This window comes from Populus trichocarpa, chromosome 18 (assembly GCF_000002775.5).
Source record: "Populus trichocarpa isolate Nisqually-1 chromosome 18, P.trichocarpa_v4.1, whole genome shotgun sequence".
Lineage (NCBI taxonomy): Eukaryota > Viridiplantae > Streptophyta > Magnoliopsida > Malpighiales > Salicaceae > Populus > Populus trichocarpa.
The window spans coordinates 7,319,438-7,333,544 of NC_037302.2; the positions used below are offsets into that span (position 1 = coordinate 7,319,438).

At 33.0% G+C, this 14,107-nt stretch overlaps 1 protein-coding gene across 3 annotated transcripts; it reads left to right on the top strand.

The window, feature by feature from the left end:
* Positions 1-234: 234 nt before the first annotated feature.
* Positions 235-12,551, top strand: LOC7490535 (probable polygalacturonase). Of its 3 annotated transcripts, none has more exons than XM_002324692.4 (5): positions 235-829; positions 2,014-2,134; positions 3,097-3,345; positions 4,102-4,255; positions 11,707-12,551. In XM_002324692.4, exons 1-5 carry the CDS (start codon positions 392-394, stop codon positions 12,230-12,232), a joined length of 1,488 nt encoding a protein of 495 aa, XP_002324728.1. In that variant the 5' UTR covers positions 235-391; the 3' UTR covers positions 12,233-12,551. The 3 variants fall into 3 exon arrangements, with proteins under 3 accessions (XP_002324728.1, XP_052304880.1, XP_052304881.1); XM_052448920.1 differs by lacking the exon at positions 4,102-4,255 and adding an exon at positions 10,379-10,532; XM_052448921.1 differs by lacking the exon at positions 11,707-12,551 and adding an exon at positions 5,428-6,240.
* The last annotated feature ends 1,556 nt before the right edge of the window (positions 12,552-14,107 follow it).

A 14,107-nucleotide genomic window follows, 5' to 3' on the forward strand; every position in this document is an offset into this window, starting at 1 on the left:
ATTTGAGAACTAAGAAATTGAATTTTTAAGTTTATTTGAGTTTAGTATTAGCTTTTGATATAATAAAAAGAAATTAGGAGTGTTAATCCAAATAAGGGATTTATTAATAATTTAATATAATATACCTATTAAATTAATTGAACTGCGTTTTCAACTACCCACCTGGGCGTGTTTACTAAAAGCCCAAAAAGCCCTTCCCTTCCCTTCCCTTCCCTTGCAACACACTCTATTTCTTATTTGGTAGTTAACAACATCTCACCTAAAAAAAAAAAAAAAAACCTCATAGATCCATCAGCATGCACCACAGCAAAATCTCCCGTTTCCATTTCCACCTCCACTTTCCTCCTTTCACAATAGCTATTCCAAATTACCAATATTAATCATCATCATCATGGTAGAGACTATTGCATCTCCACTCGCCAGTCGTTTCAATTACCAGAGGCTTGACCTTAAACGCTGCGTTCCTGCTTTTTTGTCTTCTCACAAAATCCTCTTCACTCTCCTTTGGATCGCTGCCTTCGCTTCCGTCTTTTTATGGCAACGCAATGCCGTCCGTGGTGGTTTTGCCGCTTTCTGGCATGGACCCGTCCGCCCCATCCCCAAACTGCGTCCTGTGGCTTTCAATTTGACCGATTTTGGCGCCGTCGGTGATGGTGTTACTCTAAATACCGAGGCTTTTGAGAGGGCAGTTTCGGCAATTTCGAAATTGGCCAGGAGAGGTGGCGGCCAGCTTAATGTGCCTCCTGGGAAATGGTTAACGGCACCGTTTAATTTGACTAGTCATATGACTCTGTTTCTTGCTGAGGATGCTGTTATACTTGGAATTCAGGTTACTCACTCCCTATATTACTCATCATATCTGTTGATGAAAATCTTTGGGTTTCTAGCTATATTAGGCTTGTAAATAAGGGATGACATATTTAAAAAAGAAAAATGAGAGCTAGTGATTTAGATTTGTAGACCAAAATACAAGGAAATGTTAGATTGCTGTGGTGGTGACTGGGGTTGTGGGAGTTGAGTGGTTTAATATCCAAAAGGGGCTATTTTAAGTTTTTCCCACTTTCTCTGTATGGTTTATTCGTATAATAGGTTAGCGGTGTATTATAAAACACTCAAGTTTAATTAGTAGGTTTTCTTGTCGAATGTGGTTTAAGTAGGGTTAGCACTGTTCAAGAGTAGTTGTTTAATGTATTATAATCCTTGATGATCAGCTTTTGGAGGGTGCTATTTCTATTTCTAGTTGAATGGAATTTATGTAGAAGGACTGTGGATTAGTTTGAGGTTGCGCGTATACATGAGTGAAGAATCATGAAGCACCTGAACTTGTAATAGGGTCAAAGAAATAATTAGAACTTAACCTTTTAACTGTCTCAAACCAGCTATTAGAATTGACCACTATGAAAATGGGTTGGTGTTGTAGAAAAGACTTGGAATTGAATCTCGTTTACACTACTGATGGGTGGGCTGAGGGAGAGGATGTTACGCCTTGTTGTCTAAACATCTGTTTGGAGTGGGATGGAGAGAGTATATTTAGCAAGTTCTATAATTATTGTGACATTGCATAGCCATATCCCTAAGTTTGTTATTGAAGCTTATCGTCCTTGGGAAGACAATAGGTTGCAAATATGAACTTTAAATTCCTTTTTCAGAATTCTGATCAGCCATGAACAGGTACTGTGAAGTTATTGAAGCTACTGCCAGATGGCCTGCACTATCAATTTGACAGCTTGCCAATAGTTGGTCTCCCAAATAGTTGGAAACTTAGGCAAACCCCTTATAGTTTTTATCAGAAGTTGCTTATTTAACTAGTTTATTAGTGCCCGTTTGTCTACGCGGTTTGCTGCGTTTCAAACTAAAAGCATCATGTTTTATGCTTTTTGGCTTGAACCGCAGTTTTCACCATGCAGACAAACAGGCCCTTTAGTTTTAGAACTTTCAGTCATTTTATTTCATTTTTAGTGATTTAAAGTTATGGCTCATTTTAGATGCGTCCCCTTTTCTGATATTTGACAGGATGAGAATTATTGGCCTTTAATGCCTCCATTGCCTTCATATGGGTATGGGAGAGAGCATCCTGGACCTCGGTATGGAAGTTTAATCCACGGTCAAAACCTCAGAGATATTGTTATAACAGGTCAGCTGATTCAACTTCTATCCAAAGTATGCTCAGACCTTAGTTCTGGCTTTTAACTTTGAATGTGGAACTACTCATGCAATGAATATCAGATGCACAGATATAAAGAGTGATCATGGAGATGGGCCTACAAAATGTTACAGAAAAAAACAAAGTGAAGCAATTAAAATAAAAATGGAGAGTACAAAATGTACAAACAATCAACAGGGTAGATAATTAATTGTTGTGGATCTGACTATTGACCAATCATATTAACTGACTATTGGTCATTTTGAGTCATATTTAAGCAAAGATGATGCGTGCTATGACCATTTCCTGCAATATCTGGGCATCATCACATTATGTCATTGATTATGCTGCTTTTCCATATAGCTTTTCCACAGCTTTTCCACCCAGAAGTGTCTCGTACAAAATAATAGTGGGTCTCTCTTTTTCCTCACAGTAGCATTTCTCTATGTAGAATTCTCTGGTACTTTAAGCTACAAGATAATTTGGATAGAACAGTCCCTTGGATGTTAGATAAATTTGTCTCCATTTATTCCATGCCTATGTTTGGTGCCTTAAAAATTCCTCCACAAAGTAAGATGTAGCAAATAAAGACCTTCAACTTAATTGTTTCCCTTGTAATTCCACTTAATCACATCGCCATCGATGAAATTATTAATTCTTACTATTCAAGCAATTTTGTCATATCTTGAATGAGATGCAATAAACAAAGCCCCAAATCAAACTGATGGCACCACTGTAGGAACAGTTAATATGATTGTTTGGTAGCAACCAATTATATGAAATTATGCATACTATTAGTTCCAGTTTGAACATTTCATATAAGTTGATCCAGAAGGTAGTTTCTAGCTTTGTTGTTATCATAGTGAACATTGAGTTCATCAACATTTATTATTTGAAATTTTTTTTTCCTTGACCGGGAATGGTCCTCATCAAACATTTCTGCTGATCAACAGGACACAATGGTACCATAGATGGACAGGGTCAAACATGGTGGAAGAAGTATCGCCAAAAGCTTCTCAACCACACTAGGGGTCCCCTTGTGCAGATAATGTGGTCAAGTGACATTGTGTTTATGAACATAACACTACGCAATTCCCCATTTTGGACACTTCATCCATATGACTGCAAGAATGTAACAATTAGGAATGTTACAATTCTGGCTCCCATTTTTGAAGCCCCAAATACTGATGGAATTGATCCTGGTAAATATTTCTGACAATTGTAGTTTTCTGCTACTGTAATTTGTTTTCCACAAACTGACCCTACCTTTGATGTCAACTTAACCTCTAGAGATGATCAGCCTACTTACTAATATTTTGCACCTTGGATGAGATGCACTGCTGAGTTTTAATTATTATATATCAATGAAATGAAAGGGCTTAGGTTGGAAAAAGGGGTAGGAAACAATTAGTGTTAAGGTTGGATGTTGGAAAAATGGTCCATTGAAGAGGGTTTGTTCTTTGTGTGCCGGTGTTTTTCAACTCACTAACAAGCTGGTCTTGGATGATAATCAATAATACATTTCAGATATTGAGGTAACAGCGAGACTGATTGCATGGAGCGAATTATTTTGAACTTTGATATTAAACTTCGGATCTCAATATCATTCTACCTTTTACTTTTTATTTCTCTCAAACTGACTTCTTTCTTGTGTGTCAGTGAGCTGGAGCCCCATTTACCATTGTACTAGTTAATTTTGTTTGTTTTTTTTGTCATCTTTTTTTCTTTATTGATGTAGGACTATGATATAACCCTGCATGTTAGTAACTTGGAGTACTTTATCTCATATTGACTGGCTAAACTTCAAAACCCATGAAATCATGTAGGTTGTGCCATCAAAACATCTTTAGCAAAGTTTTTTTCTTTTTTGTTCAACTGAAATGCAGTTTTGAAGATTGTTCACAATTTGTTCTTGCCATACTGAATAATGTGAACTTCAATTTTTTTGGGATAAATAGATTCATGTGAGGATATGGTAATTGAAGACTGTTACATAAGCGTGGGGGATGATGCAATTGCAATAAAGAGCGGATGGGATCAGTATGGAATTGCATATGGACGACCTTCAACGAATATTCTCATCCGTAATCTTGTAGTTCGCTCTATGGTCAGGTAAAATATCTTAATAATTTGCTTCTGACTTGATGCATATCTTTTCTATTCTCGTTCTTGTAAGCTCTAGAACTAGCATCCTTGTATGTCTTCTACAAATCTTTGGGCCCAAACATTATTCTACCATGTCTTCTCTAGGCATCTCCCCTTGAATGATTAGAACCTTTGAATGTGTAAATACAAGGCCAGTTTGTGGAGGATATATATATATATAATTTCACCCATTTGATTAGAATATTATAGAGGAAATGTGCACAAGCGGAGGCGCATGATTTATTCTAAATTGTACTTTTTTTGTTTACAAATATTATATGTAAATCGATAAATTTGCTTTTCTTCGGAACTTTACTACTTAGGTTGGATTTGGTATAAGGCGAAAATTTTGGAAGCGAAATGTTAAGGGAGTAAAATTTAAGGGGAAAGTGTGAAGGGTGTAAAAATTATTAAAAGATGTTTTAATGATGTTTAGTAAGAGTTGAACAAATTATGGATAATGGTGGACCCTAATATATATAAAATTGATTTTAAATTAAATGTGATTACAAAAAAATAAAATAATAGCATACATTTTTGGTTTCAAATAGAAATGGAAGAATAAACAAGAATAAATTAATTTTAAATTAAAAAAGAGAGAGAAGGGCACAAAAACAAAGAATTTTCACCCAAGTTTTTACTTAACCATAGTTTTGAACATTTCAATGGAAGGAGGTTACCACAAGCAAACAAGGACCATTTCCATTAAAAAAGAAATATGATTTGAGGTGCTTTTACTACTTTTTTTCAGCAAGTTGATGCAAGGGAACCATGAATTTTTTTGTTTCTATGTAGGAAAGCAACTGATGATTCCTTGATGCAATTGCCTATCTGGTAATCTTGGAATGAACCGTTGTGTTGTAGATTTAACCTTTGTGGCTTTCAGCCATGTTAAAACTTCACTCAAGAAACTGCTGTGAAGCAGGATACTAAACTCAGTTGTGGTTGCTGGGCAACATGCAGTTTGAATGATTTTGGACCCTAGCTGACTTGTGCATTTAGGCTTTTATCACAATTACTTGTATCATATTATCATTTATTAGGTTCTCGGCACCATTTAGCTGTCTTAGTTTGCCATAAATGCATGTGTTTTTCTTTAGATGGCAACTGAGATCCACCCTGGCTGAATTTTGTATTAGTGCCGGCATATCAATTGGCAGTGAGATGTCAGGTGGGGTATCAAGTGTTACCGTGGAGAACCTGCTTGTGTGGAGCTCAAGGCGTGCAGTTCGGATCAAGACTGCCCCTGGAAGAGGTGCATATGTTCGAAATATAACCTACAGGAACCTGACATTTGACGATGTAAGAGTTGGAATTGTTATCAAGACAGACTACAATGAACACCCTGATGAGGGTTATGATCCAAAGGCTGTTCCAACACTCCAGGACATAAGCTTCAGTGGAATCCATGGCCAAGGAGTTCGTGTGCCTGTTCGCATACATGGGAGCGAAGAAATTCCAGTTAGGAATGTGACTTTTCAGGATATGTCAGTGGGGTTAACTTACAAGAAAAAGCATATATTCCAGTGCGCCTTTGTTCAAGGTCGTGTTATAGGGACGATCTTCCCTGCTCCATGTGAAAACCTTGATCGATATGATGAGCAAGGAAAGCTGGTTAAGCTCTCTGTCTCCCAAAACATAACAGACATAGATTATGATTTTTGACACGTCAACACATCTCAACTCCCCTTAACCTTTCTGAAGGCCAATGACATTGTATGACTGTATCAGACAAGCCAGACAGATGACGTTGGAGCAGTTCAGCTTCTTCTTATGGTGTTCTAATGCCACCATGTTTGCTCCAATTTTATAGCTTGCTTCATTTGTATATACAGATTTTCATACATTTCTAAGGTTTGTGAAATGCATAGCATTACAATTACAATTACAAGAAAAACTAAATCGTGTGGTTGTTCTACTTTATATGACAAGCACTATGCATGTTCTCGCAATGATTTCAATAGGTTTTTTTTTTTTTTTTTTTTTTTTTTTTCATTTTGGTCAGTGAACCTTTTGTTTTTCACCGATTGTATCCTTTCATGTTTATTTATTTTTTTGGACGATCTCTTCTAATTGAATGTTCTTGAGGATTAAAGGTGTAAATTAGATTTCTAAACTTGATTAGATGCCAATTTAATGACAGTTTTAATTTGTATTATAAAGACAAGTAAAAGATTAAAACAGCATGAGAACCAAAAACAATCAATGTGGCGTTTATGAAATTCACGCCAAAAAGTGCTCTTTTGTCAGCTGCTATTTTTTTTTTCCAGTAAGCTTAAGCATTTTAATTTTTAATGCAAAATTTTATTTTGTGCACCTTTCATTCATTTAGTTTAAGAGATGATAGAGATCACCAAAAATTTGAGGAGACAAAAAAATAATCGGTTGGATATATTTTGGTAACAAAAAAAAATAATTATAATGTCAATGAGTTATTAAAGTGCTTTCAAGTCTTTATATTACTATAAAAAATAAATCAGCCCTCGAAAATCTTTTTTATTTATGCTGATTTTTTATTTTTTGAATGATTAAAGGTTGGTATGAGGATATAAACGTGTTTTTTTAGGTATTTAAGGTGTTTCTTAGATATTTTTAATTGAAAACAGAGTTGAAAAAATAATTTTTAAACCGTAGAAGTCGGACCATGACTTTTTTCTTTAATGCTTGTTTTTGCTTTAGCCTAAATAGTGCGTTGTCTTTTAATGATCGAAGATGAATGGTTATTTTATGCCAATCATAACCTCTACTTCTATCATGCTTATAGAAGCTTTGGACTTAGTAATGATTGCTTTTATTCAAGTTTATCTCTCTTTTAGTTTAATAACTTCAAGTTTATATGACTATATGTTAATTTAAGTCTTTTTATTATCATATGAGCCTTTTTAATAGCAATATGCTTTTTATTTTAAGTTTATATATATATATATATATATATATATATATATATATATATATATATAAAAGTATTAAATTTTAAATAGCCTCGTAGTTTATTTGCACCTTTAATACAACTACTCCCATTGTTATGATCGGACCAAGGCAATCTTAAGGTTGTGTAAGGGTATAAAATATCTTCTGGTTAATTGTACCTATAAAACTTGGAATAATATGTTGTTTAGGAGTTATTGAATACAATCCACAATGATTTGGTCATCAAAGATGCTCCCTCTCATTTTAGCAATTCTAAGATTTCTTTAGAGGCCATTAATATATTTCATTTTTTTTTAATTGTCTTCAGAATAAATTTCTATATTAAATACCCCTTATATAGTTATAAGATATGAGACGTAAGAGATTCATCTATTTATCGAGATTACCCTAATAAAGATGAGCCTTTATTAGAATTATTCTTAAAATTAGCCTTTGCTTTAATTAGTTTCTCTACCTTGCCTATAATTCTTCTTTTATAAAAACATCACCGACATATAAGGATGAATGAGTGCTACTTCAGGGTTTGCATCCATGCTAATTTTAGAAAAATTAGTTGCCAACACATGCGTTTTATGAGGTTCTTATTTAGAAATATAAGGAAATACAATAACAAGATTAAAGAATATTTCTAGTGGTGATGAAAGGGACCTATTTTGCTGAACAAAAAAAAAAAGAGCATTCTTATGATCTACAATAATAATTATTGGCCATGAGACATCTTTAATATCAATAGTAGTGGCAATAGTGATGACAAATACTATTGGTGGGGAAGAACTTAGTTAGAGAGGACAAACAAGAGTTTTCAGTATCATTTTCATAATGGCAAATAAAGATGGAAGAGAAATCTCAAAAGCTGGTACAAAAAAAGTACAAAGAAAATAGGGTAAGATAAAAGTTAAAAAACAAATCAAAATACAACAATTTTTTTTATTGAAATAGTTACCCTAGGCCTAGTCATTAACCTTGCAATTAGGGTTTCATCATCTTTATCTTCTTCAATTATGAGAGGATTTTAAGGTTTAAAATGATTGGATGTCATTAGTGGTAGGTAAACACTAATAGTTTGATGAGTTGAACAAAAAAAGAAGCATGGTCAATAATTTTAAGTAAACAATGCTCATTATTATCTACATTATAGATAATTAATTTATTTGATCGATCCATTATTAACTTGATGGGGGGATTTTTTTTATTCAATCTAAAAATAAAAAAATATAGAGGGCATTGTTTACACCCAAAGTAAACATCTATGTATCAACTATGCAAAAACATTAATTGTTCATAACCAAACAGGAAAAAAAGATAGAACTCAATCGTGAACAATGAAAAAAATATGTCTAGGAGGAGTTCAAAATTGATTCGGGAAGATAGAAAGCGATCAACCAAATGAATTAAAATTCATGATCGTCTAGGAGTGTTAGAAGACATGATCGACCATGAAAAGTTAATCAACTATAGAGATAAGTATTCATGTGATTACCTATAAGATCAAGTTTACTCTAAATAACAATATGTGGTTTATTATGCTGGTAGGAATTATAAATTAGTAAGGAAACATATGACTATCAAGAAGGAGACATGTTATAAGCATTACAAATTGTATTATGATTCATATTATAAGCTCCTGATCTATTATGAATAATTTGTATGGAGTTGGGAATTGTAGTTAACGTATAATTTGAACTTTATAGCAATATAAATAGGCTATCTATTTATTGAAAAAGATAGTCAACCTCACATGTACAATTTATATCTTTAATTTTATTCAATCTATCTCTTTTTTATATTCTTTTATTTGTTTTCTTTTATACGCACTCTTTTACCTTCCTACTTTATTTACTTTATTGTTCTTTTATTTGTTCACTTGCTATCATTTCATGTGGCATTAAGTGAGATAGATTTACCTATTTTAAGGTTTAAAATATTTTAGAATTTGAACTCCATTTGATTTTGTGAGGTTGCTATCTGCCTCTATAGGATTAAGCTCCTCTTAATTGATAAGAAACAAATGAAGAACACATAGCATAATTGATAAAAGAATTAATGATTGGCCAACTAATTAGTTAGAGATCGATAACATGATTATCTATCAGAGCAACGCATATATGGAGTGATTAGTAAAAAGATTAAAAATTGAAGTGTTGTTTGGTTATCAAGAAGAAAAGATTGGAAATAGAATGAAGGAATAAATGTTCAATGAAGGAATCAAAATGACATTTTAATTCAAATAATGCATATGAAATACTAATAAGAAACCGAAATAAAATTTAAAATTTTTAATGGCTTATTTTTAAAATGAAATGAAATGATGAGTAAAAAAATTTGATTTCATCAATATTGTTCGTAGCACAAACAATAAAAGTGATTGTGGTGATGATGATGTTGGTAAAGGATGAGTAGATGATGGGGTAGTGATAACAACAACAACAACAACAATAATAATAACAATAATCCTTGGCTTCTTATAATTTAGTTTAAATTGCACTTGCCTATCAAGTTTTGAAAATTACAGTTTGCAACCTAGTTCAAAGACAAATTTCAAATATAATGAAATGACTATAGTACCCCCATATATATTATAACAATCAAAGACACCAAACGATAAATTAATAGATCATTTCAGGTGCTCTCTCTCTCTCTCTCTCTCTCTCTCTCTCTCTCTCTCTCTCTCTCTCTCTCTCTCTCTCTCTCTCTCTCTCTCTCTCTCTCTCTCTCTCTCTCTCTCTCTCTCTCTCTCTCTCTCTGTGACTTTCCCTTTTTGACAAACACTGGAGAACTTATGATTTCTCCCAAATCAAACAACAAAATTACAATTGAAATCAATTTCTCGTATGGATTCATGATTCATCAAGGTTGTCTGTACTGGTGGTGGAATATGCACATGTTTTGTCCTAAAAAATAGCCAATGATAGATTAATTATTCGAATTTCTTTTTGTGATAAAATTATGACTATAAGTGGATTTGAGGAGATGAGAGATAGATAATGGGGTTTGTAGATGAATGGTCAGTTATCAGGGTGCTGCTTGTTCAACTGAAATGCACAAACAATTAAAGTTTTTTTCTTTTTTGTTCAACTGAAATGCAGTTTTGAAGATTGTTCACAATTTGTTCTTGCCATACTGAATAATGTGAACTTCAATTTTTTTTGAGATAAATAGATTCATGTGAGGATATGGTAATTGAAGACTGTTACATAAGCGTGGGGGATGATGCAATTGCAATAAAGAGCGGATGGGATCAGTATGGAATTGCATATGGACGACCTTCAACGAATATTCTCATCCGTAATCTTGTAGTTCGCTCTATGGTCAGGTAAAATATCTTAATAATTTGCTTCTGACTTGATGCATATCTTTTCTATTCTTGTTCTTGTAAGCTCTAGAACTAGCATCCTTGTATGTCTTCTACAAATCATTGGGCCCAAACATTATTCTACCATGTCTTCTCTAGGCATCTCCCCTTGAATGATTAGAACCTTTGAATGTGTAAATACAAGGCCAGTTTGTGGAGGATATATATATATATATAATTTCACCCATTTGATTAGAATATTATAGAGGAAATGTGCACAAGCGGAGGCGCATGATTTATTCTAAATTGTACTTTTTTTGTTTACAAATATTATATGTAAATCGATAAATTTGCTTTTCTTCGGAACTTTACTACTTAGGTTGCATTTGGTATAAGGCGAAAATTTTGGAAGCGAAATGTTAAGGGAGTAAAATTTAAGGGGAAAGTGTGAAGGGTGTAAAAATTATTAAAAGATGTTTTAATGATGTTTAGTAAGAGTTGAACAAATTATGGATAATGGTGGACCCTAATATATATAAAATTGATTTTAAATTAAATGTGATTACAAAAAAATAAAATAATAGCATACATTTTTGGTTTAAAATAGAAATGGAAGAATAAACAAGAATAAATTAATTTTAAATTAAAAAAGAGAGAGAAGGGCACAAAAACAAAGAATTTTTACCCAAGTTTTTACTTAACCATAGTTTTGAACATTTCAATGGAAGGAGGTTACCACAAGCAAACAAGGACCATTTCCATTAAAAAAGAAATATGATTTGAGGTGCTTTTACTACTTTTTTTCAGCAAGTTGATGCAAGGGAACCATGAATTTTTTTGTTTCTATGTAGGAAAGCAACTGATGATTCCTTAATGCAATTGCCTATCTGGTAATCTTGGAATGAACCGTTGTGTTGTAGATTTAACCTTTGTGGCTTTCAGCCATGTTAAAACTTCACTCAAGAAACTGCTGTGAAGCAGGATACTAAACTCAGTCGTGGTTGCTGGGCAACATGCAGTTTGAATGATTTTGGACCCTAGCTGACTTGTGCATTTAGGCTTTTATCACAATTACTTGTATCATATTATCATTTATTAGGTTCTCGGCACCATTTAGCTGTCTTAGTTTGCCATAAATGCATGTGTTTTTCTTTAGATGGCAACTGAGATCCACCCTGGCTGAATTTTGTATTAGTGCCGGCATATCAATTGGCAGTGAGATGTCAGGTGGGGTATCAAGTGTTACCGTGGAGAACCTCCTTGTGTGGAGCTCAAGGCGTGCAGTTCGGATCAAGACTGCCCCTGGAAGAGGTGCATATGTTCGAAATATAACCTACAGGAACCTGACATTTGACGATGTAAGAGTTGGAATTGTTATCAAGACAGACTACAATGAACACCCTGATGAGGGTTATGATCCAAAGGCTGTTCCAACACTCCAGGACATAAGCTTCAGTGGAATCCATGGCCAAGGAGTTCGTGTGCCTGTTCGCATACATGGGAGCGAAGAAATTCCAGTTAGGAATGTGACTTTTCAGGATATGTCAGTGGGGTTAACTTACAAGAAAAAGCATATATTCCAGTGCGCCTTTGTTCAAGGTCGTGTTATAGGGACGATCTTCCCTGCTCCATGTGAAAACCTTGATCGATATGATGAGCAAGGAAAGCTGGTTAAGCTCTCTGTCTCCCAGAACATAACAGACATAGATTATGATTTTTGACACGTCAACACATCTCAACCCCCCTTAACCTTTCTGAAGGCCAATGACATTGTATGACTGTATCAGACAAGCCAGACAGATGACGTTGGAGCAGTTCAGCTTCTTCTTATGGTGTTCTAATGCCACCATGTTTGCTCCAATTTTATAGCTTGCTTCATTTGTATATACAGATTTTCATACATTTCTAAGGTTTGTGAAATGTATAGCATTACAATTACAATTACAAGAAAAACTAAATCGTGTGGTTGTTCTACTGTATATGACAAGCACTATGCATGTTCTCTCAATGATTTAATTTAATTTTTTTTCATTGTGGTCAGTGAACCTTTTGTTTTTCACCGATTGTATCCTTTCATGTTTATTTATTTTTTTGGACGATCTCGTCTAATTGAATGTTCTTGAGGATTAAAGGTTTAAATTAGATTTCTAAACTTGATTAGATGCCAATTTAATGACAGTTTTAATTTGTATTATAAAGACAAGTAAAAGATTAAAACAGCATGAGAACCAAAAACAATCAATGTGGCGTTTATGAAATTCACGCCAAAAAGTGCTCTTTTGTCAACTGCTATTTTTTTTCCAGTAAGCTTAAGCATTTTAATTTTTAATGCAAAATTTTATTTTGTGCACCTTTCATTCATTTAGTTTAAGAGATGATAGAGATCACCAAAAATTTGAGGAGACAAAAAAATAATCGGTTGGATATATTTTGGTAACAAAAAAAATTATTTATAATGTCAATAAGTTATTAAGGTGCTTTCAAGTCTTTATATTGCTATAAAAAATAAATCAGCCCTCGAAAATCTTTTTTATTTATGCTGGTTTTTTATATTTTGAATGATTAAAGGTTGGTATGAGGATATAAATGTGTTTTTTTAGGTATTTAGGGTGTTTTTTAGATATTTTTAATTGAAAACAGAGTTGAGAAAATAATTTTTAAACCGTAAAAGTCGGACCGTGACTTTTTTCTTTAATGCTTGTTTTTGCTTTAGCGTAAATAGTGCGTTGTCTTTTAATGATTGAAGATGTATGGTTATTTTATGCCAATCATAACCTCTACTTCTATCATACTTATAGAAGCTTTGGACTTAGTAATGATTGCTTTTATTCAAATTTATCTCTCTTTTAGTTTAATAACTTCAAGTTTATATGACTATATATTAATTTAAGTTTTTTTATTATCATATGAGCTTTTTTTAATAGCAATATGCTTTTTATTTTAAGTTTATACATATATATATATATATATATATATATATAAAAGTATTAAATTTTAAGTAGCCTCGTAGTTTATTTGCACCTTTAATACAACTACTCTCATTGTTATGATCAGACCAAGGCAATCTTAAGGTTGTGTAAGGGTATCAAATATCTTCTGGTTAATTGTACCTATAAAACTTGGAATAATATGTTGTTTAGGAGTTATTGAATACAATCCACAATGATTTGGTCATCAAAGATGCTCCCTCTCATTTTAGCAATTCTAAGATTTCTTTAGAGGCCCTTAATAGATTTCATTTTTTTTTAATTGTCTTCAGAATAAATTTCTATATTAAATACCCCTTATATAGTTATAAGATATGAGACGTAAGAGATTCATCTATTTATCGAGATTACCCTAATAAAGATGAGCCTTTATTAGAATTATTTTTAAAATTAGCCTTTGCTTTAATTAGTTTCTCTACCTTGCCTATAATATTTCTTTTATAAAAACATCACTGACATATAAGGATGAATGAGTGCTACTTCAGGGTTTGCATCCATGCTAATTTTAGAAAAATTAGTTGCCAACACATGAGTTTTATGAGGTTCTTATTTAGAAATATAAGGAAATACAATAACAAGATTAAAGAATATTTCTAGTGGTGATGAAAG

Bases quoted from the DNA above. Each gene is read 5' to 3' on its own strand.
- LOC7490535 (XM_002324692.4), top strand. From the start codon at position 392: ATGGTAGAGACTATTGCATCTCCACTCGCCAGTCGTTTCAATTACCAG. The intron at 3,346-4,101 runs GTAAATATTTCT...TGGGATAAATAG, and splicing joins TACTGATGGAATTGATCCTG to ATTCATGTGAGGATATGGTA. The intron at 4,256-11,706 runs GTAAAATATCTT...ATTTTGTATTAG, and splicing joins GTAGTTCGCTCTATGGTCAG to TGCCGGCATATCAATTGGCA.